The sequence below is a fragment of the Perognathus longimembris genome, chromosome 2 (assembly GCF_023159225.1).
Source record: "Perognathus longimembris pacificus isolate PPM17 chromosome 2, ASM2315922v1, whole genome shotgun sequence".
NCBI lineage: Eukaryota > Metazoa > Chordata > Mammalia > Rodentia > Heteromyidae > Perognathus > Perognathus longimembris.
The window spans coordinates 101,721,983-101,746,654 of record NC_063162.1 but is presented as its reverse complement, the minus strand read 5'-3'; the positions used below and the strand labels follow the sequence as shown (position 1 = coordinate 101,746,654).

General features: G+C 39.2%; 1 protein-coding gene across 1 annotated transcript; it reads right to left on the bottom strand.

Moving 5' to 3' along the window:
* Positions 1 to 17,542: 17,542 nt before the first annotated feature.
* Ccdc71l (coiled-coil domain containing 71 like) lies at positions 17,543 to 23,717 on the bottom strand. Its single transcript, XM_048339816.1, has one exon. It carries the CDS (start codon positions 21,525 to 21,527, stop codon positions 20,814 to 20,816), a length of 714 nt encoding a protein of 237 aa, XP_048195773.1. The 5' UTR covers positions 21,528 to 23,717; the 3' UTR covers positions 17,543 to 20,813.
* Between the last annotated feature and the right edge of the window lie 955 nt (positions 23,718 to 24,672).

The window sequence follows — 24,672 nt, the reverse complement described above, 5'->3', positions numbered from 1 at the left end:
ATATAATCACAGAGCCAGTAAAAGGCCCAATACTTGTCAGGTAGTATTGGTGAATAAGAATTTTAAAGAATCTAGTTTGCCCAGTGTAATCTCTGAAATTATCAGCACGTTATGGATTTATACTTTTATTAATATTTCCCATTTTGGTCAAAATGACAATCAGTGTTCACTTTATTTCTAAAGAACTATAGAGCATAATAAAGATGAATGAATAACAGGCATGGTGGACCATGCCTGTAATCCATTACTTGGGAAGTGGAGGCAGGAGAACTGAGTTGGAGGCCAGCCTTGTCTACATAGTGAGATCTGATCTCAAAACCAACAAACAAATAAAAAAAGACAAGTGGATAATAATAAATATTATTCAGAAGTAAATGTTTTCTTATTTTCAAATTCTGGTTAGAAGAACTTTAGAATTTTAAACAATCTGAAAACAAAAGTTTGTAAATAGTATGTGTCTAGGCCAAATGCTAAGAATAGCCTTTGACCCACATTCTTGGGAAATGCATGTGACACCGTGCTATGAGTCACCGAGTTTACAGGCTGGGTGAGCACAGGCTTAAGCATGAGCAGAAGCAATGGTGTTTCTCTGGAAATCTCAACATACTGGTGTATACTAAACTGTAGTCATTGAAGGGATGCAGCACAGTTGAGAACTTAAGCAGCCATGAAGTGGGACTTTGACTGCAAGCTTCAAAACCTCTTCAAACTTGGTCTTTTAAGAACCCTGGAATTGTAGTTAGTATTGGGTAAAAAAAAAAAAAAAAAAAAAGGAGAACTGCCAGATAACCTAGTTTGGAGTATGTTCTCTCTTTCTTTCTCTTTCTATGCTGGTATTAGGGTTTTATTAGGGTTTCAACTCAGGGTCTCAATCTCACTTAGCTTTTTTGCTCAAGCTGGCATTCTAGCACTTGAGCCTCTAGCTTTTTGCTGGTTAATTACAGTCTCTTAGACTTGTTTTTCCCAGGCTAGCTTTGAACCTTCATCCTCAATCGTCAGGTCTCAGTCTCTGAAATAGGATTACAAGTTAAATACCTTTCTTAATGGTCCTTAAAATACAATTACAAACCTCACAGACTATTTTAGAGAGCCATGTGACTGTTAGCGGGAGGTATCTTCCTATAAAAAATCAAGAGGAAATATATCTAGAAGTTGTGTTTTACTCAATCCATTTAATAACTTCCTAAACATGGGATTATTTCTTGAAGATAAGGAAATCACGGCCCAGAAATCCTTTTTATTCACAGCCACCCAATCTGTGATGAAGTTGTGATTTGAACTCAGTTGTCTTGATGTCAGATCCTCTTTCTACAGTAGCCGACAGTTTGCATGGCTAAAAGGAAAACTATATACTCATAGGATCCTTAGGTTGAAAGTATGTGACTTCTGTACCACGTCACACTCATCTTCATATCTCTGACAGACTCCAACACATCACAAAAACTCAATGTGTTTGTAGAATGGTGAATGATCAGATGGATGAGCACACAGATGGAGGGATGGATGGATGGATGGATGAATGGATGGATGGATTCCCTTAACCTTGAGCTACTCAGATTGACTTCATTTTTTTTATGTTGAATCACTTTATTCTGGAGAACAGCAGTCAGAAAATGTATTGTTGATACCATGTTTCCTTATTCTAAGCCTAAGCAAACCCCAAAGGTACAATGAAAAGAATTCCTTAAAAAATTTTCAACAAGCATGGTGGCACACATCTGTATTATTTAGGAAGCTGAGGCAGGAGGATCTCTAGATCCAGGCCAGGCCATCCTATGCTATGTGTTGAAACATTTCTAAGAAGAAAAAGAAAAAGAGAAAGACCAAGAGTGGGTCAAAGAGTAGCCTAAAAATGATATACAATAAGCCTATATGATTTGTGGATTTATTAAATATGATTTTGACAAAATATTAATGTATTTTGTAAATCAAAAGAAATTTCAAGCTGGATGCTGGTGGCTCATACCTCTAATCCTAGCTACTCATAAGGCTGAGATCTGAGGATCATGATTTGAAGCCAGATTGGACAGAAAGTTCTATGAGACTCTTATCTCCAATTAACCAGAAAAAAAGCTGAAAGTAGAGGTTTGGCTCAAATAGTACAATACCGTTTTGAGCAAAAAAGCCAAGCAAGGATACAAGGACTCAAGTTCAAACCCCAGTACAAAAGAGAGAGAGAAGAGAAAGAGAGGAAGGAAGGAAGGAAGGAAGGAAGGAAGGAAGGAAGGAAGGAAGGAAGGAAGGAAGGGATGAGAAAAAAAAGAAGGAAGGAAAGGAAGAAAAGAAAAAATTCCAATGCTTAAAGAACTGAAAAGATTCCACCAAAATTTTTATATCTGATAAATACTTCAGGCAACTGAGAACATGAAATTAGTATACCCAAAACAGTCACTTTTCTATGTATAAACAATAAATAGGCTAAGAAATAAGGAAAGCAATTCCATTCACAATAGCCTCCAAAAAAAGTAGAATACATGGGAATAAACTTAGCAAAGGTGATAAAAGATTTCTAGAATAAAACTATAAATGTGTGAAGAATTAAGTGGAAGAAGACACCAGAAAATAGAAAAACCTCCCACGCTCATGGATTGGCAGAATTGATTCGAAAATGGCCAGTCTGTTAAAAAGCGATGTACAGATTCAATATAAATCCCCAATCAATCCTAATGGACATTAATTCTGCACAGAAATAGAAATGTCAGTCTAAAGTCCTCAAATAGCTAAAGTAATCCTGAGCAGAAGAGTAATCATTACATTAGACTGCAAATGACACCACAGAGGTATAGTAACAAAACCAACATGGTACCAACCCAAAACAGACACAAAGACTAATGAAACAGAATAGAGATGATGTAGAAATAATTACACATAGCTATAGCCATCTGTTCTTTGACAAGAGAGCCAGAAACCTACCCTGGATAAAAGAACTTCTTCAACAAATGGAGCCGAAACACTGACTATTTACGTGCAGAAGACTGAAACTAGACCTCCACCTGGGACAATAATCAACTCCAAATGGATCAAAGACCTTCATATAAGGCCTGAAAATGTAAAACTATTACAGGAAAATGTAGGGAAAACTCCAGAAGATATAAGCATAGGTACTTATTCCGTGAATAGGACTCATGATGAGAGTGTCCTGGATTTTAGGCAGGTCCAAAATTTGATTGCTGTACTTTTAAGGGAAAGGAGAGGAAGAATTAACACAGAGACACCAAGACAACCATAAGAAGTTGGATGAAGCCTTTGGGGTCCCACTGAGATAACCTTGAAGTGCCACGGGTTGCCAGCAGCCACCAATACCCAAATATATCAACACAGCCCCCTACCTTAGGTTAGAGCATGTAAGTGACCAAAAAATGATATGCAGAAAGTTCTTCTTTGACCTACTTCAAGAACATGATTTTCTAGTATCTATATATCATTCAAAAATGTGGCCTGTCAGTATTAAATAAAAGAAAATCTTGCCTGAATTTTACATGAAATTAAAGCATGGATCGAGGGAGATGGTCTTCACTTGTATTCTTGTGAATTCATAATTTTGGAATAAGCACTGGTTTTGTATGTTTGCAAATCTGGCAAACTTTGGTTGGCTTTCCCAACTCAGCTGAGAACAGGGCCTTCCCTTATTTTTACATCCACCTCACTTAACCTCTTGAGTTAATTTAACCTGTCTCTTTGCTACCTGTCTAACCTCAGTTCTATGTTGACACATGTTATGTAGCATGACAGACTTTTGGTTGTTTTAATGTATTTTACTTCCCTACTAAATTGGAGTTTTTCAAAAGAAGGGCTGCATATTTAGTGTGTATGTAGTAAATGTTTCCTAAGTGAACTCTTAAAGAATTCAAGTCACTAAAGCTTCCAAATAGATGATTAAAAAAAATCTGTCAATGAAGGAATTTCTATATTTTCAAGAAACTATGGTTAATGTCTAATTAGATGTCTCAGACAAATATATCCGAATATCAAAATTTGGGACCTGAGCAACAGTGGGCTCTTTATTTTTTTAACAGCTGTGTAGCAAGAGAAAAGAAGTCCAAAACCATGAGCCGCCAATATTGAAACACTCTGATCTAGACTGCTCACTTTTGAGTAAGCAGCAACTGCCTATATCTATGCCAGAAAGATAGATGTGCTATTATTGTTCTTGCAATCTCTAAAGACATATTTCTAGAATCTCCCTTACCTTCTCAAGTCATTTTCCTCTCATTTTAAATAATAAATAAAATTTTAAAGAGAATGTGCAGTTATATTTTTCAAATAAAAGAGTACTTTTATACTTTTTAACTAACTTTGAAGCCCTTTTCTGAGAATCAGATTTTTTAAATCCTCTTTCAGCATGATTTCTCTACTTGCTTTTTCTTTGAGAAATAGCTCTAGCATTACTGTTTCCTGAGAAGTTTGAGGTCATGACCCAATGAGCTAAGTAGCAAATAGTATATTTTTAGTGTAGAGATTCTGATCCAAACTGATAATAAGTAGTTACACCCAACTCCTTTTATCCTGCCCTAGCATTATTTTGTGGTCTCAGGCAAATATTTTCTTCAGGAAAGACCCCCACCGATCAAACATTTGTTTAGGTGCAAATATTTCTTAGCTTTCAAGCCTAAGTGGGATTGTTAATACTTTACCCCCAGATGTATACTCCACTGTCTAGGTAAGTGTACGAGGGAGTGTTGAGGGATCACCTAGAAGCAACAATGATCAAGAGATGATTTGGGAATGTTTCCAATCTGAACAATTGCTCATATGTGCCAAGTTCTGCCATTAGTTTTAGAAAACATCTTTGTTTCTACAAATTGAAATTATATTTATTTAATTTAATTTTTTTCTGCCCAAAACAAAATTCACCTATGTTTCTAAATCATCTACTATTCAACAGATGCTAATCACAAGTCAGGAGCATAAACCTTGCCTCCAGATTTTTGTTTACAGTAGATATATGCACTCATCCTAACATGATGTTTCTTGCATCAGTCCTTTCCCTCATTTCTCCATGGCTTCATCCTCTAAGTGTTTTCTCATTTGTTGTAGGAACTAGCTCTCCTCCTTGAACAGGTTTTATGTCAAAACTTCAACCAATCAACCAAGTATCAAAACTATTTAAATAACAAATGGCATCTGTACAGAATGTACTTTTGTGCATACTTTGTCATTATTCTCCAAACAATACTGTATAGCACCTATTTACATAGCACTGATCTAGAGATTAAAGTATACAGGAGGATGTGTTGACATTATATGCAAACACTGGAACATTCAACATAAGAGACCTAAGAATCCAAAGCATTTGGTATCCATTGAGTCATAGAAACAATCTTCTGCACATAAAATGAGTACTAGCTTCTTATTGCTGCTGTAACAAAGTTCAGCAAATTAATGGATTAAAAAAACCTAATTGTATTCTCATACAGTTCTGGGTACCAACAGTCGAAATTGATTTTTGTGGAGCTAAAATCAAATTGTCAGCTGGGCTGTGTTCCTTGGAAGCACCAGGGGACAAGCTATTCCCTTCTCTCTTCCAGCTTCTAGAGCTGCCAACATTCCTTGGCTCATTACTTATTATCCCATTTTCAAAGTGAATCATTCCAACTTCTGCTTCCATCATTCCATTTCATTTCTCTGCCTCTGCCTCTCCTATCTCCCATTTATAGAATCTCTTGCAAATACATTGGATACATCCAGATTATCTAGGATAATTGCCTCACTTCAAGATTCTCACTCACACCAGCAAAGTCCCTTTAGCCATTCAGGGCTACAGATTCGCAGGTTTTAGGGACTAGAATGGAAATACTTTTGTAGGTTGGGACTGGGAAGCATTATTCAGTCAGCTATGTACCTTGAAACTTTCTAGCTAAACATTCTCTAAACTATTTCTTTCTTTCACTGGTAAAATGTGTTGCGTTTTAACCCCTAAAATTTATGTTTCCTTACAACTTCAGGAATGAACCTATTTTAGAAAGCTTTTTTTTCACAAATGTCCTTCAATAGGTGAATTATTAAACTCTGAAACATCCATAAAATGGAATGCTACTCAGAAAACACACATACACACAGACACAGACACAGACACAGACACACACACACACACACACACACACACACACACACACAGAGAGAGAGAGAATGATACTGCCCCATTCGTAAGGAAATGAAGGACTTGGGAAAAAAAACAAAACAAATAACATCATACTGAGTGAAGTGAGCCAGACCCAAAGAAACATGAACTCAGTGGTTTCCCTCATAGGGAATAATTAGTACATCTCTAGAATAGCCATGGCAGAAGATCACAATAGCTTAATAGCTATGCCTGTATGCTAAGCGAAATGAACAACATGTTGTGGAAATAAGTGGTATATCAGTGTTGTAGTTAATTTCAACATGCCTTGTGAAACTGTACCTTTTTTTCCCTCTTGTACTCCCTTCCTGTGGTTTTACTCCTGCTATTACTGTAACTGATCTTAGTGCCCCAATACTGTATATACGTTTATTGGAGCTAGGGAAAGGAAAGGGAATAGCAAAATCGAGAGATAAAGGATAGAAAGACAAACCATTGCAATAGCGATACTTATAAACTAATTGATGTAAACTAACTGTACAACTCATGGGTGGGGGAAGGAACTGGGGGAGGGGAGAGGGGGAAAATGAGGGAGGAGGTAACAAGTTGGATAAGAAATGCACTTGCCTTACATATGAAACTGTAAGCCCTCTGTACTTCACTTTGACAATAAAGAAGAAAAAGAAAAGGAGTCACTGAAACTTAATTAATGAGATTTTGTAATCTGCCAACATCACCTAGCTTATCTCATGGAAGTAATTTGTAAATCCAGGCGTTATGACTCATCAGCCCATGACTGTTAGCCATGACACTCTGTGCTTCATTATCTTAGTTCCCTTTTGGTCATTGTGACAAAAATACATTACAAGGAGGAAATTTCCTTTGGCTCATAACTTCAGAGGTAACAATCCATGGTCAGTTGGATCCACTGCTTTTGGGTAAGCAAGGCAGAAGAACATCACCATGCTGGGAGCACATACTAGAGGGAGCCTATTAACCTCATGGCAGCCAGGAAGCAAAGAGGGGAGGAGGTTGGGGTCCCAATATTTCCTTTAACAACAAGAGAAAATGCAAAGCAACTAGAATTCTCATATATTGTTAGAAGGAATGTGAAATGAGACAGATTTTTGAAAAAGGGTTTTGGCTATCTATCTATATAAATATACTGTGTATACAAATTATAATCTTTATATAAACATTCATAATCATTAGAAACTGTAAATAACCCACCTGGTTAAATGAATAGATTGTGATACAGCCATACAATGTACTGCTTTCTCAGCAATCTAAGCAATGGAGCACGGATACAAACATCAATGAACTTCAACAGCAAGAGAAGCCAGATCCAAAAAGCAGCACATGTATGATTCCATTTGTCTGACATTTTGGAAAAATGCAAAGTTATGTCATGTCAGTACTAGAGTTGGAATGTTTGTGACCCCTTTTCCCCAAACTCATGTTGAAATCAAATTCCTAACATCATCTTATTAGAATGTGAGGATCTTTGAGAGGTGATTAGGTTACAAGCACTACATTGTCATGAACAGAAATAGTGCCCTTCTAAAGTTGAGCTGGCTCATCACTTCCACCATATGAGGACACAGTGAGATGCTGCTGTCTACGAAGCATGGGTTCCTGCCAGATATAAAAACTGCCAGCACCTTGATCTTCAGACTCTAGCCTGCAAGAAATAAATTTCTATTGTTTATAAATGATCCAGACTAAGCCAGTTTATTATAGTATCCCAGTGGACTATGATACCAGGGAGTGGTAGCAGAAGGCAAGTAAGTACTAGCAAAAAGCAAACTTAGGAAACTTTCTGGGTAGTGAAAAGAATCTCCATCTTGATGGTGGTGATGGCCACACAATTGTACACATTTACCAAAACTAAAGAACTATATTGTAGGTAAATACTGTAATACACAGATATGCTATACCTTTAAAAATAAAACTGGGATCATGTTTTCTATAATATTTTATATACTCCTTTTCTTTTTTGTTTAACATCAGAACACTAAATAAGCCATGAAAACATGGCTTTAATGAGGACCTTTCATACTATGGCTAGATTGCAGCAAGTATAACCCTATTATTGGACATTGTCTTGTTTTCATTTTCTCACATATATTTGTACATGCATATCTTCATATACTAAATAAATCTTTCATCTCATTATTAGAACAAAATCCTAGATATGAAATAATTGAGTCAAGGATATGAACAGAAGCTAATGGTTGTAGTTACTTACAATTTGCTTCCTGGAAAAGGGAGATGCAACTTACATACCTCTCATCTCAACAGTGAGCCTGTAACAGAACTTCTAAAATTTACTTTTTAACATGAAACAATAATACAAGAGATTTACTAAAAGTGTTTGCGGGAGGCAGCATACTAACTCTCAGATCTGACACACCAAGCTAAAATATCAGGAAAAGGTCTGGGTTAGTGGGAAAATAAATCTAAGGAAAGACAGACTCCTGTGAAATTTCCAGTGGCCCTCCATATTTTCTTTCTTTTTCTGAATAGCTAGAATTATAGGCACCTGTGTCTGGCTCAACATTTTTCTGGCATATTTTTCCTTTAGTAGAGAGATTAGCTTTTCCATTTATAACACATTACTTTGTATAAAGAAGAACAATTAGCAAAATAATAATCAGAATCCTATTTATACTTCTATTTTCAGGGGCAATCATTTATCATTGCCCGACACAAGTAAGCATATTGGAATTTTCATTAAAATCCATGTTACAAATGCTTTATAAGACAACAGAGTCCTAGAATTACAACATTCTTTTGTATGTTGATTTCTATATTAAAAGATATCATTTATGCTAATAAAAGATTGTCATTTGTAATATAAACAAAAATTCATTAATTTCCTAATAACATCCCTATTTACACATTAATTCTGTTGGAACTGAGATAAACACATTGCTTATCTAACAATTAGCCAGAAAGTGTCCAAAATAGAAAATGAACTCCATCTTAGATATGTTATAACCTCTTTCATATCTTCATGGAGAAGAAATAAAGAAATAAAATTCCTGAACCTGGATCATGTGATTCTGGAGTTTTAATCACCATTTTCCATCATGGACTTGAAAGATGTCAGTGGTAAGACTGAATAGTTCCACCTAAAGCTCTCTTTCCTGAATTATTCATGTATGTATGCATTCTGATTTTACAGATTTCTGTAGAACTTTAACATACCTCAAACAATTTCAGAACAGAAGGACCCTTGATTTGCCCATACTTCATAGCAGGATGCAATTGTGTTAATGATGAACTTGAGTTCTCCAAGCTCACCCTAGTCTGTCTGGCTCTCTGTTCCATATTGGCTGGGGTAACACCTTTGACTGTACATGTCAGGTTCCTCCTGCCAGACTACTCAGTCTGCAAAATGAGTCAGAATCATACCAATAAAAGTTCTATTCCAAACCATCTTTAATATTCCATTACATCTTCCAGGATTTAGAAGCAGACAAAGCCAACTTCTAGGTCTAAGAAACATTTTTAGGATTCTCTTTTCTTCTCTCTCTTCATTTTATACTCTCTCTCTGTCTGTCTGTCTCTCTCTCTCTCTCTCTCTGTGTCTCTCTCTCTCTCTCCTTGCAGATTACTGATGAACATATCACCAAGGGACCTACCATGTATCACCAATGCCATTGCTGAGGCATTAACTTCCACCAGCCAACTGTTGAATTTGGTACAAAGCCATGTCCTTCCTCCCAGGGCTGTAATGCTCTACACCAAAACACATTATGTCTGCTATAAATGAGATAAACACACTATCTCAAGACCAAGCTGCCCGACATTTTTAATAAGGTCAGCCTAAAGCAAAGTTGACTGAAGCAGAAGTGTTCTATAGGTCCACTCTGCACTCAGCATCTGGAGTCTACTCTCTTTGCAGGATCTCATCCTCTCACCTTCCCCAGTTGAGCTGTTATGAAACCCTACCTCGTATTTCATTGCCACAACCAAACACTGTGAACACAGTGAAAGTTTAAGAAAGCCTAACCCCTACCTGGCAAATAAATCAGCAGCAAAAATACTGAACAGAAAAACCAAAAGGTGTGGTGGCTTCCCATTCCAGCTCTAGCTCTCCTTCGCTGAGTAACTCTGGGAATAGCCTACCAGCTCTCTCTGCTGTAAAAGAGAAGGGGGGGAGGCTGGATTGGATTGCTTTGAGAGGTTGCTCTGAGCCACAGGGCTCAAGGGCCAGAAAAACTGTCCTTTAATTGGAATAAAGAGACATCCATCATAGAAAAAGTCAATGAGTGTATGTGAGGGCAGTTTGAGACACATAGTTATATTAAATAATCTCCTCCAGATGTTTGGAGCAATTAGAAACAAAGACACATGCAAAGGCACCAACCATAAGCCAGGTGCCTTGAGATCCTCCATCAAACTAAATGACCTAATCACAGGAGGAAATTAATTCATACTTTTATTTACTCATAGACTTACTCATTTCCCAGGCACTGAACAACACCTAGAAGAAACACAAAGATGAACAAAACTGGCTTCTTAAATTTACACCTTTTTCCACTTTGGGATTTCACAATCTTAAAATAGGCCCTTCTATTGATTGATTCATTTAAAAATGTTTAGGATTAGTGGGGGAAGTGAGATAAGACTTCAAATCCTAGCTCTGTTGTGTAGACATGTGATATCTGGCACATTTCTTAGCCTCTCTAAGCTTTAGTTTATTCATCTATTAAATGTGGTTCATAGGTTGTTAAGTTTTGCTTGCTACCTATTAGATGCATAAATGGCTATCTCTTGGCATACTAATTTTCCACAGGCTGAAAATGCTTCCTGTTAAAAATAAATACATTCCATATACATATCTTTGCTTTGAGGATTTTAGGTAGCTTCACAGTAAGCCAAAAAAAAAAAAAAACCAAAAAAGTCACTGCTTTATCCCTAGTACCTGGCATATGCTAGCATTTTTTTAAAAAAGGAAAGCAAGCATAAAGTGACTGGAATAGTACCTGGAACATGGTAGGATTCAAATCAAGGGCATTTTGTTTATTGCGCTTACATACTTCTGATGATTGGCTGTCAGTTTGAACTATGCCTCTATTATTGCTGTGGTCCTCAATAACCCATAGCATTCCTGTAGTGGATTTGACCTCATTCCCCCATACCAGTTGGACTCTAATTGACATTTTATGGATCTCAGCTGTTGTCCTTTGCTTTCAACACCTGCCAATATAAAAATTTCAAATGAGCAAATGGAGATTTTTTTTAAAGCTGTTTACATTCCCACCAATAAGAAGCTAATATTTATTGACTGAGGCTAACCAGGTTCCAGGCACTAGTCTAGTGTTTTACATGTGCTACCTCATTTAATTTTCATGAGGGCTCTATGAGGTAGGCGCTATGCTGTGCTTGTTTTCACAGCTAAGTAAACTTAGGAACAGAGGGTGTGAATAGCTTGACTGAAGGTTTGGTACTGGAGAAAGGATTGTGAATCCAGGCAGCATGGCACAGGGAGTCATCTTCTTAACACTGAACTACACAGATCTAGCTGAGGAGGGACTCAGTGGTGACTACGAAGTGGTATTGCATTGAAAGTACAATGACAAGAGGCATCAAAGTCTTCAGCACCTTGCTGGATGACAAAATAGTAGGTATTCATTAAAAGCTTACTGACAAGTTTTGGTAATAGACAGACAGGTATGAAACAACATAGTTACTTTTGTGACATTTGGAAAGCCAGTGTTCCAATTCATTTTCCCACTAAATTTAATCACTGAGTACTATGCACTTGATGGGCAATGTTGTATTGATGCAAAGATGGAAGAGACAAATCCTGCCAATAGAAACTTACCATCTAAAAGAGATACATCAGGAGACAATCAAGAGTTAACAGAGACTAATATGGAGAAATACCATGGTGCCAGGGTGAAATAACCTCCAAAGATCTTCTGCATCATAAGAACAAGAAATGAACTTCCGGGGCTGGGGATATAGCCTAGTGGCAAGAGTGCCTGCCTCTGATACACGAGGCCCTAGGTTCGATTCCCCAGCACCACATATACAGAAAACGGCCAGAAGCGGCGCTGTGGCTCAAGTGGCAGAGTGCTAGCCTTGAGCAGGAAGAAGCCAGGGATAGTGCTCAGGCCCTGAGTCCAAGGCCCAGGACTGGCCAAAAAAAAGAAAGAAATGAACTTCCTTGTAGAGCTCTGGAGGTATCTTTCATGAGGGTCCTTAGGAGCACAGTTTTTCATTAATACCACAACAATTCAGACCTTAACTCTATTTAGTCAACCTCTTTTAAGACAAAACTTGAGCTAGCTTCAAGCAAATCTATGTATTCTGCACTTCTTCTAAGTCTCTCTCTTCTGTCACACAACCCCCAGCCTCTTGGTGCCCTCTTTCCTAGAGTAACCAACACACAAGATTCAGGCAGTCCGTTTCATCCAAAGCCAGGGTTTCCACTGTGCTAAGGATTCTTTTCTTACTTTTTTATTATAGCATAAATTAGTTATACATAAGGTTTCATTTTGATAAGCCCATAAATGCATACAATGTACCTTGATTAGATTCAACTCCTTCATTACTCTTACCTCCTTTTCTTTCCCTTACTCTCAAATTAGTGTTAGTGAATGGATTATATCAATGTAATCCTGCCCAAATAATGGAAATGGAACACTGTGAACTATGAACTTGGTATCCTCAAGTGCTTGATTTTCTTACAATTTAAATTCTCTGGCCTTGTATCAACTAAAATCATTATGCCCATTTTTGAAGCTGGTTTTATATAAAAGATGGGAGGAAAATAAGTAATATATGAAAGAGGGTTTTTTTTTAAACTCAGCTTTAAAATGGTAAGAAGAGGCAACCATATCTTTTCGTTTCATGCTAAAAGTAGAAGAAATAAAACTGCTTTACCCTTGAAGAGCAAAGACAAACTAGCAATGCACAAAACAACCTTTTAAAATAAATTTTAGGGGCTGGGGATATGGCCTAGTGGCAAGAGAGCTTGCCTCGTATACATGAGGCCCTGGGTTCGATTCCCCAGCACCACATATACAGAAAACGGCCAGAAGTGGCGCTGTGGCTCAAGTGGCAGAGTGCTAGCCTTGAGCAAGAAGAAGCCAGGGACAGTGCTCAGGCCCTGAGTCCAAGGCCCTGGACTGGCCAAAAAAAAAAAAATAATAATAATAAATAAATAAATAAATAAATAAATTTTAGGATACTTAATGTAAATTGGTATAACAGTTTTGGAAAACAATTTGTCAGTATCTATCAAAGCTGGTCATTACCTACTGCCCAGCAAAATCACTCTTTCATATGTTAAAAAAAAAACCCACAGAATACATGAATATGTTTTTCCAAAAGACATGTCCTAGAATATTCACAGAAGTTTTATTCATACTTTTCCCAACTTGGAAACTATTCAAATGCTGACTGAGAGTTGAATAAACCTATTCTGGTATAGTCACATAGTGGAATTCAACAACCTAGTAAGTGATCTACAATTATGTGCAACAATATAGATGGAAAGTACAAACATAATTTTGAACGAAGCTAGAGATATGGTGCATACTCCACTTATATAAAATCTAAGAAAAGTCCAAAGTTATCTGTGCTGTGACAAACTAGAGTAATGGTTATCTTGAATGGAGATGCACATAGTGACCACCAAGAACATTAGGGGAAATACTAGTAATATTTTTGTAATTTTCTAAATGATATATTTACAAGACTTACAGTACATGTAGTATTTGTACATGTATTTTGCTTCTTTGCTTATTTAAATCTGTGAGACTTAGAGCTATAAATTTAGAACAAGTTTTCTATACTTGAATGCAAAGCATTCAATTTATTGAAACCTTACAGTAATTATAGCAGGTGGATGCTATGTGTCCCCACTTTGCAGAGAAAAAAATGGAGGCTCAGAAGGTCAAATGGCTTGCCTGATAAGTGGCACTATTAAGATAGAAGCCAAATACCCAGGCTTGAACAACTCCTAAACTGTGAAAATCCTGGTGGAAACTGGTGGAGATGTGGGGAGGGAACAGAGAAGCCCCAAGAAAATATAGGACCTGGATCTACTGGCTCCCAGCTCTGATTTCACAAAGGGCTTCCAGCTGAGCCCACCAGGAAGTAGGAAAATCCAGGGGAAATCCAGTTCCCATGGGGCAGAGCACAGCAGGCGTAGGAAGGGAATAGGCATGGTTCCAAAACCTGGCCTGCTGGGAGACCAGTGACTAGAGTTCATGCCTGGAGTCCTAGCTACTCTGGAGACTGAGATCCAGAAAATACAGGTTTGAAGTCAGCCTGGGCAGAAAAAACTAGGAGATTCCATCTCCCAAATAACCAGCAAAAAAGCCCATCTGGAAACATAGATCAAATGGTATAGTTAATCAAGTGCAAGGCCCCGAGTTCAAACTCCAACACTGGAAAGAAAAAAAAAAAAAGTAAAGGATCTGAAAAGCTGTTTTTCAAAATATATACCAAAGACTAACAGGAATATGAAAAGACACTCCACTAATCATCAGGAAAAGGCAAACCAGAACTACAGTGAGGTACTATGTCCTTCTAATCAAAAAGGAGAATATTAGCCAGATGCAGTGGCTCAGGAAGCACACCAGGAAGCACAAATAGTAGGATCATAGTCCAGGCTAACACAGACATAAAACGAGACCCTATCTTGTTTTCCCTATCAAACTCTGAACTAACAATAACCAATGCAAACCTGACAAGTACTGATGAAAATGTGAAGGAAGAACAACTTTTACACACTGCTGATGTGAAAGGTCCTTTAAAAAAAAAAAACAAGACCCCTAAAATTAGATCTAGCAATTCCATACCTGGGTTTATATCGAAAGGAAAGAAATTTAGGGTGTCAAGGAGAAACCTAAACACCTCTATCACTGCAGTATTGTTCAGAGAAGCCAAGATATGGAATCAACCCTCATGTCCACCAGTTAGCAAGTAGAAGAAAATACGGTGCACACATTCAATTCAGTCATAAAAGAAGAGAATTGTCATTTTTAGCATTGTGGATGGACCAGGACATGATATGAAGTGAAATAAGCCAGCACAGACAATCACATAGAATCTCACTGAAAATGTCAATCTAGAAGCAGGAAGTGGAATAGTGCTCCCTAGATGTCAGGAAGGGGGAAGAGGGCCTGAGGAGGGATAAGTTAATAGGAATAAAATTAGCGGGATTAAGTTCTAGGGTTCTTTACAGTCAAGCTATTTTATCCTGTAATTCAAAATAGTTAGAAGAGCAGATCTCTCACCACAGAAAGATAAGTGTTTGAAATGTTGGATAATCTCTCCTAAAGTGGTGATGGTATAACATGTACACATTCTGCAACATCCTGCTGTGCCTCGTAGAGGATGCAAGAAGCTTGTGCTTAAGCATGGCCCTCAGCAGGTGGTGGGCTTGAGGCTGCTGTGGGTGCCTGAAGGGAGAGGGAGACCTACTCATCACTGCCCCAGAGGAAGATGCGATGAAGAGCTGGTCTTTCTGCCTCCCTGTGTAGGCCTCCCCATCTCCTCTCCACAGGAAGTCTCTGCATATCCTTACCTCCTCTGGCCTCACCCAGCTCCACGAACTCACATTGTTATCAGAAGGAGGAAGGAGGCTGGGTCTCCTATGTGGTAGGAGGTGAGGTAGGACTTTGGGAGGCAATGAGGCTTTATGAGGTATCAGGGGATTGGGGACTAGAATGAAAATCCTATATTCTTTAAACAATATGTACTAGAAAAAAATCTCAGGAGATACATACATTTGCACCATTAATTTCACTATTTGATAATTCATAGACAGAATTTAGCTTGTCTATAAATACTTTCAGAAGCTAATAAATCCAATAGAATGTTGATTCAATTTGTGTGGCTAATCCAATTGTTTGGTGTCATGACCTTCAACCTGAACTCTGGGTATGCTTACCATGTTGTGGCTTAAAACATTTACAAGACAAGCACTGACTGAAGTGTTTTTGTGAAATCTGCAGTAAGGCTCAATTTTGTAGCTGCTGCACCTGTGTGACTTCCACACAATAGCTTTTCCAGGAAATTCTTTTTTGCCAACTTTAGATACTGCCACTTTGATTTGCCCAAACTCAAGACTATGGTCTGTTATTCTTTGTGCTAATAGGATTCAAAGACAAATTACCGGCTTTAATATGAAACACCTAAAACTCTCTCAATGCTTCAGACAGGAAAATTTTATTTTTTGTGACAATTTCATGCAAAGCTATTGTACTCTTTGTTCCCTTTAATACAAATTTCATAAAACTAGTCTTATCTTGGTTCAGAACAAGTAAACTAGCAGGGTTCTTGAGCAATCTCTGCCAAAATCACTCCGTGTGAAAATTTAGGGCAAATCTTTGACAAGTTGTTGGATGACTAACAATATTGCTCTTTTACAAATTCTGATACTTTAAAACAGTGCATATTTGGAATGCCTTTCAGAGATATAATTTTTAAAGAAATTTCTAACAGTGAAAATTGTCATAGACCAACTTAATCCAATCTCCTACCTTACAGTTTTCCCACAAACTACAAGACAATTTGTCTTCATTTTCATTATGAATTGCCTTCACTTAAATTCGTCTCATACATTTCCCAGCTCAGTCTGTTCTGGTTGGAAGGCTGAAAAAGCTGGAGGCCTAAATGCCCAAGGAATCACTCTCAGTGTATATATAGGTATTTTCAGCCTACATAGCTCCATAGTCCTTATCTAGAATTTCATATATTTTGTTCATTTCAATCTATACAATACCCTGTGTTTTTTTTAATAACCACATTTGATAGTGGAAGCAGCTAAAGCACAAAGTTTATTTGCCTAGAGTCCCAACACTTACACATCATGAAGGCAGGCACAACAATTCCATCCTGGTCCATGTGACTCCATAGCTATTTGCCAAGCTACCTCCACTGAAGATCAGGAACCCAGCTACAAAGGGAATTCAGCCCACACAGTATTAAATTATGCCTTTGCTAATATCAAGAAAACTTCTGCCTTGTAGATTGTAGTAAATTTTGGCCTTCCTTATTCAGTAGAACAATCTTTAATGCTATTGTACTCATTTTGTTTCCTTAGTACCTGACACAAACTTCATACAAACTAATTCGATCTCAGTAATCATATAGACTATCAGTATAAAATAATGAGATCTTAGATCTGTAAGTGTCACTACATATGGGCTTGGGTGGGGTGGGATGAGGAATCAAAGCCCTAAATATTGATGTATTCTTAACAGGGATTACTGCTACTAGCTTGGTAATGGTGTAGGTTTGAAACACCATCCAAGAAATTCATGAGATAATTAAAGAATTGACAGAACACAGACTTCCAACACAATACAAAACACACATTGAGATTTTCAAGAGTTTAAAGTTCACAAAAAGTAAAAATTTATCCAACTGTAAATTAAGTTTTCTCATTCACATGCAAACATAAAATCTCACTTCAAAAAATTTCAGCATCAGTAGAAAAACTAGACACTGTATTCTCTAAAATTTATTTACAGTTAATAAGTTAAAAAGCAAAGCACAATCATATGCACATTAAATCATCCAGAGAAACACTTCAGAGTTCCACTACAAACAATTGCTTTCTAATGCACTTAAGACATAACAGTTTATTAAAAAATATTTTAACATACCAATAAAGTAAATGTTAGGCATATATATATATGTTCACTAAAAATCACCTATTTAAAGAATGCTGTGGCAACCCTTAAAGAAAAAAATTGTGTTCAAAATTGTTCAAATTTGTATTAAAAAAATTTAAATTTTTACTGGAGATTTCTGAAAAATAGCACTATCATTTGCACATAGCAAATCAGTCGGTATTAGCCACCAGCTTGTTATACTTGTCCAATAGTGTATTCAAACTTAAGACAAAATAACACACCCCACAACAGCAACACCTCACACTATCAACAATGAAGCTTGCTATCATGTTATTAACAAAGTAAAAACTGCTGGTTGACAGAGAGGAAGGTAAAAATGACATCAAGGATCTCAAAAGATTATGTCAGGTGCCAGTCACCACATTTAGGCATTCAAAGTCAAACATTAAGTGAAAGCATAGGCTGATAATAGATTTTTCTCCTAGATGTCCCTCTCTACTTGTGCCATATAAGATATAAGAGAAAATGAGAGAAGTGATGAGATTTCTTGAAAAACTATACACAAACTAAGCTACAGATTCACTTTATAGGACAATAATGGATGCCTCACAATAAAGGCCACTATGCCAAGTTTCTTTTCACATTCTGTCCAAAGGTACCCATACAAAACTTTCACTCTATTAGTTCATTAGCCATCTGTATTAGGTGTTTTTCTTCACATTTTAGGAGTTGTCACGTTTTGCTGAAGAAAACTTGACAAAAATAAAGTTTCTTATTTTGTTTTTTTACATCTTACTCCACAAACTAGAAATGGCATAACATTTTAGTAGCCCAGAAGAGCCATATTAAATTCAGACAGGCAATCAGATCCAAACTGACATCAGCGCAAAGAAACCAAGGAATCATTTACATGAGTTCAAGTGCACCAAAGTAACAAGGCATAAGAAAAATACTGTCAAGAGTCTGTTAAAATAAATGCAAGGTGTCACTGGGTTGTTTTAGTTGTGTGCAGAGAAAAGTTATTCTCTCAGCTAAGTCTAATTTCAAAATCCTCTGGGAAACAAGATAAGCTACACATTGAAATTACATTTTAATATGGCCATTGGATTTGTTTTCAACTATTATAAAACTGTACAACAGTGTAGTGGTACAAATTCAGGTGCTGGGTTAACTATAAAACAATATATTTTGGGGAAATAAAATCCTATGTATCTGAAATACATTTGGCAAGGAGGCTAAAGACTGATAGAGTATGTCTTAGCTTCCCATCACACAACTATAATTTAACTCTCTCCTTCTAGTTATTTACTTTTTATTTATTCATGTGACAGCATTTGTAACAATGTATTGAGTATAAAGATTAGGCTTATTGGGAAACTGGCATAAAGTCATATATGTATATATATATATATAATTGTTTTTACAAAACAACACTGAAATTAAGTCACAACACTATGGACTATTAAATTTAAAATAATCATTTCAGAAAGCTTTGCCATTTGAATTCCAGGGTCATAAGGGTCAAAGAGGAACTCATTCTCCCAAGAAGCTGCCAAGCTCACAAAAACTTTAGCACTGAGGATTTAATATGTCAAGTTCCAGCCCAGTATGGATCATTCCATGGCAGAATACTTAAATTTGAAATACTAGTAGCACAAAAACACTTGACCCTTTAGGTATTGCGGTAAAAGGTGTCTGTGGCACCACTGGCTAAAAACCATTAAGTCTTGCTGCCACCAACGACCAAAGGCACTTGAATTAATCAAGAATTCCACACTGGGCTGTATGGTATACACACTACTATAAAAGAAGGGTCAGTGCTATGTGTAGCTCCCTATTTGATTCCTGTGGCCTTTAGTTGTCAAAGACTGCAAGCATAATTATAAATGGAAAGATGACTTAAAAAAAATTCACAGGACGAAAGCAATGAATTGTCATGAAGTTCATAAAGGCAATGAATAGTAGTCCGGGCATTTCTTGGTATCCAAAAGCAAAAAAAAAAAAAAATACCTATGTTGTCCACAGTAACTTCAACCAGTTATTTGATATCAAGAAATGCCCCCACCCCTCCCTGTAGATTATTATCCATTCTGAGAATTCACTAATGGGTATTCCGCTTATCTCTTTATTCTATGTTGACAGTGATCTCTCTAATGCAACTTCCATTTTACAATATCTTCCCTTGAACATTCCAGGATTTTTATGTTAGACCGAGACACGAGGCCAAAGTAACTCCAAATGGATTCCACTCATTCCTGTCACCAACGCCAGATGTTCACAATTCACTTTTGAGCACAAGCGATGTGGTTCCAAACACATTAAATTTTATTCAATTAAAGAATCTGACAAGTCAATTTTTCCTAAACAAAACTCAAGAACGGTATTCTACCATTTTGTTTAGAAGCTCAGTAAATAGCAACATACATGAGAAAACCCTTATATAAACGTTTAAAGTTATACTTCTGCGTCTCTTTTGAAAAAGTCACTGGATTCATAGAAATCCTTGCACTCCCATCAGTCACACACTTGAAACTCTTAGAAAATATCCTTGATCAAGGCTTTGGAATCCAGGAGAATAATAATAAATTTAGCAAAACGAGTGAAATTCAGAATACCCTGAGCACAAACTAATCCACCAGCACAAAACATATCGGATCTTCCATCCAGAGAGAAGGGTGGCGGCAGTCAGGGGAGGAGAACGAGTAAGTCAAATTGTGGCTTTTTTTTTTTTTAACACTAGCACACGACGACAAATGCCTTTGGAAGAACAAGAAAAGAAAAAAAAAAAAAAGAATGACTTTCTTCGGAGGACTTCCAGACCAGTGAGGTAGAGTCCAAAAGGGGGAAACCGGGTCTGCCCGCCCCTGTAGTCCTGGAGACGTCTCAATCTGGGGTCAGGAAGCCAAGGGCCCTCCCCCGCGGGTCCGGCCGGCTCCTCCTCCCGCAGACGCGGTGCCGGAGGCGGCCGAGGACGCACACCGGTCCCGGACCCCCCACGTCCCGGGGCGCAGAGCGGGACGAGCCCTCGGGGGCTAGGTCTTGTAAAGTGCTCGGAGGACCTGGTGCGGGCCCGTTCTGTAAACACTCGACTGACGTTTGTCCGTCTCTGCGGGGCCGGGGCGGCGCGGGTCACCCGCGTCCCCTTACGCCCGCGACACCGGGAAGCGGCGCAGCCTCACCACGGGTTCCAGGTCCACGCGCAGGACTAGGCGCGCTCGGCGCCGCGCCGCCGCCAGGCTGCGCTCTTCCCATACGTCTTCGCCGACGCGGATGGTGGGGAAGGAGACCAGCGTCGGAGTGGCCGCCCTCCAGATCTCCTCCAGGCTGCGACCCCCGAAGCTGCAGGGTCCAGGCTCCACGGGCCGGGCGGGGCCCGACTCCCCGGGAGCAGGCGGCGGTCTGGGCCTCTTCCGGGCCGCGGGGGCCGCGCGGACTCCACGGCGCCTCCTCCTGGCCGCGGCGCGCGGGCCGGGCCGGCGCGGGCGGCTGCGGGCGGCGGGGGGCTCTGTGGGGTCGGGAACCAGGGCCCGGCAGGAGGAGTAGCCATAGACGTCCTTGCTGCGCAGGATGTGCGGGGAGAACTGGTGCTTGAGGCTGCACAGGAAGCTCCAGAGCTCCGCCTCGGAGCTCATGAACTCCGTGCTGCTAGGCATGAACAGCTTGAAGGCGTCGCCCAGAGCCTTGGTGCTGTCGGCCAGAGACAGTTGCGAGCGCGAGTACACCACCTTCTCCTCCCGCGCCTCGGGCCCCGCGCCGCCGCCCGCCTCGGGGCTGCCGCCGCCGCCGCCGCCGCCGCCACCGCCGCCGCCCCAGGCGGCCCGGGGCGGGCGCCGCCGCCTCTTCACGTTGCGCCGCATCGGAGGCCGCTCGGAGCCGCCCGCCGCACTCGCGGGGCCGCTGCTGCCGTCTTCGGTCTCGCGTCCGCGTCGAGCTCCGCGGCGACAGCCGCTGCGGGCGCCTCTCGCCCGGCGCGTCTCTCGCTCCCTCGCTACTTTTCTCGCAGCCGCCGCCGCCCCCGCCCCTCCCCTCTCTCCGAGGGCGGAGGACGCAGTGGATTTCCTGCCGCCCGGCTCAAAATGGCGGCTGGCGCCCACCCCGGGGCTTTGTCATTGGACGGCGCCTCGCACCTCCCCTCCCCCAGCCTCTCTTTCTTCTCCTCTCTCGCTTCCTCTCGCCGCGGCCGTTCTTTAAATGTGCCTGCCTCAGTCCCCGCCCACCCGCAGCTTCGGCTCCACCCATTGGGTACGCTCTGGAGAAGGGTGGGGCCTAGTGGTGACTGGCCAGTTCCTTGGAAGGTGATGTGGGTTGGTGGGTTGGTAGGTTAGTGTGGTTGTGGCCCATGAGCACAACAGGCCTCATCAACAGTTGGGTGGGGTACATGAAGGTTGCCCATCTCTAGAGGGAGTAGTGTATGTAGGCTCCATCTTGGAGTAGTAGAGTGAGTAGGGGTACAATGCGGAGTTGAGCTGGGAGATCTACCAGTAACAAAGGGAGGGAGCCCCAAGACTTGCCAGGCATCAACTGTCAAAGGATTTGTTAAGTCCAGAGGGGATGGGCCTCCCACCATTCCTTACCAAGTCCTCAAAGGCATCATGGTAACCCTTCTCTTGACCCTAAAACCATCCCCAGTAAACAGTAAACATTCAGGCATTGTAATTTTTGCTTAAGAGATACTTTGGTATTTAGAAAAGCAAAACCTTTTGTACTCTATGAAATTAAATACTGTACTAAAGTTCATCAGAAATCAGTTGCAACAAAGCTATTGTGCTTAGAAAAATATCCCAATTTTTAGATACACAGCTCTCTTGCTGTGCCCCCTCACATTTTACTTGCTTATCAAATGTTCCTGTGTAGCACCCACCCTATTGTCCCTATTGTTTAGAAAGAAAGCAACATCTTTGCAGTGTAAGGTTCTATTGGAAAGACCCTATTTGTTAAGAACTGATTGCCTTTGTATTGGAAAGGGAATGTTGCTAACTTTCTTTTGTGATCCTTTCATTCCTCCATACTCAAGTGCCTGTCAGGTAATGAGTACTCAATGTTTGCCAGGTTGACTCAATGAAATACCACTATTTGAGAAAGAAAGGAATATTAACATTGCTTTAAACAGGGTAATTTATGTTGCAATCTCAACTTTTTTGATCCAGTGCTGGATTAAGGACATGGCCTTGTGTTAGGCAAGCACTCAACACAAGATTTTTGTAACATTTTTAAGGTTAAAAATGACAGAATTTTGAGGTAGGCATAAAATTTTACTCTTCAGTAAGCATATAATGTTGCTGTGGACTACACAGTTGCAAAGTTTTGAGATTTACCTACAGTTGCTAATAGTTGTCTTGAATATTTGAGCTGGAAAAGACCTAGTTAAATCTACTCGTTTCACAGATGAGGAAATTTAGGCCCACAGAAGTTCATTACCACAAATTGCTAATAGAACGACTAGGATGTTATGTTTTTGGACACTTACTCTACTGATGTATATAATTTACTGGTGGTTTTTCAAATCATGCTGCCCTGACTTTTGAGTTCCATAGAAAATGCATTATGCATCTATAGGGTGACCAAAGGACAAAACTGTACCCTTATTTTTACTTTTTCCTTACCCAGGATTGGGCAGGTTTTAATCTTTAATCATTTTTATTGAACATTGATAACATTTACTTGAACCATATAACTTTTTGTTTTACTTTCTACTGAAACTAAAACAAAAGTAATTTGCTAGTTATTTAGAGTATAGCACCCTCTCCACACTGTGGGTTTAGGACAAAAACTCCTATGAACCAGTGGTTTAGCTACTAAAATCACTGTAACTTTCTAAAGAGAAAATTATTTTCCCAGTAAAGCACACTGTGATCTCAGAACAGGATTATTTAGCCAATTATCAGTTGCCTAACTCCTTATAAAGAAATTATATTGCAACAAGTCTACATCACAATCAGTTCCCTTGATAATTCTGAGAACACATAGTCATATGAAATCTGAATAACTTCTATTGGAATACTCCTACAGACTAACAGAAAATCCTCACAAAGTAAGCCAGTTGAAAACTAGCAGGACTTAACAGAAAATGAAATTAGGATAAATGTAGTCCTAGATTCTTACATGGCTAGCCTCACACTTCCATGCTAATTTGTAATATCAGATCTTTTGCCACATAAATATTTACCAGGCATCCACATCAACTTTGATTTCAATTAACAAAATACATCTTTTTAACAGTGTTTATTACACGAAGCATAAGATCGAAACAACTATTTTTTATCTTTGTTATAAAAAGGAGTTTCAATTTAACTTGTTCATTTGTGTGTATAATGTACCTTAATCCTTGTCACCTCTTCCATCATTCTTTCCTCCATCTATCTTATCCCCACCCATCTTCTCAAATTTCCTAGTTCCATTTTCACATATGTTCATTGAGTATTATGACTGTACCTGCCATTTCTCTAGCTCTTATTCCTACCTTCTTTAGACAAAATATTTTTCAGCTTCTTGGTATTCCTTTTGTTAAACTGTCTAAACAGTGTTTTTCAAAGCTAGTTTTAGGGCGCTGAGAATGTGGTTTAGCGGTAGAGTGCTTGCCTAGCATGCATGAAGCCCTCAGCACCACACAAACAGAAAAACCCGGAAGGGGTGCTGTGGCTCAAGAGGTAGAGTGCTAGCCTTGAGCAAAAGGAAGCCAGGGACAGTGCTCAGGCCCTGAGTCCCAAATCCCAGCACTGGCAAAAACAACAACAACAAAAAAAAACCAAGCAAACAAAAAACAAAGCGAGTTTATTTAATTTCTTCTTGACCTTCACCCTTTCATTAGCTCAAATCGTCTTACAAATGGTTCCTTATTCCTTCTCCATAAGTGAGTAAAATTTACACATAAAGGTGTAATGTGTTTCTTCTAGTACTGATAGCGTTAGTTTTATGGAAGTTGACATTCTTGTTACTGAAGAATGATAGTTTATAATCTTAAATGTATTCCCTTACCTCTTAAGGATAATGCTCCTTATATCT

Bases quoted from the DNA above. Each gene is read 5' to 3' on its own strand.
- Ccdc71l (XM_048339816.1), bottom strand. From the start codon at position 21,527: ATGCGGCGCAACGTGAAGAGGCGGCGGCGCCCGCCCCGGGCCGCCTGG.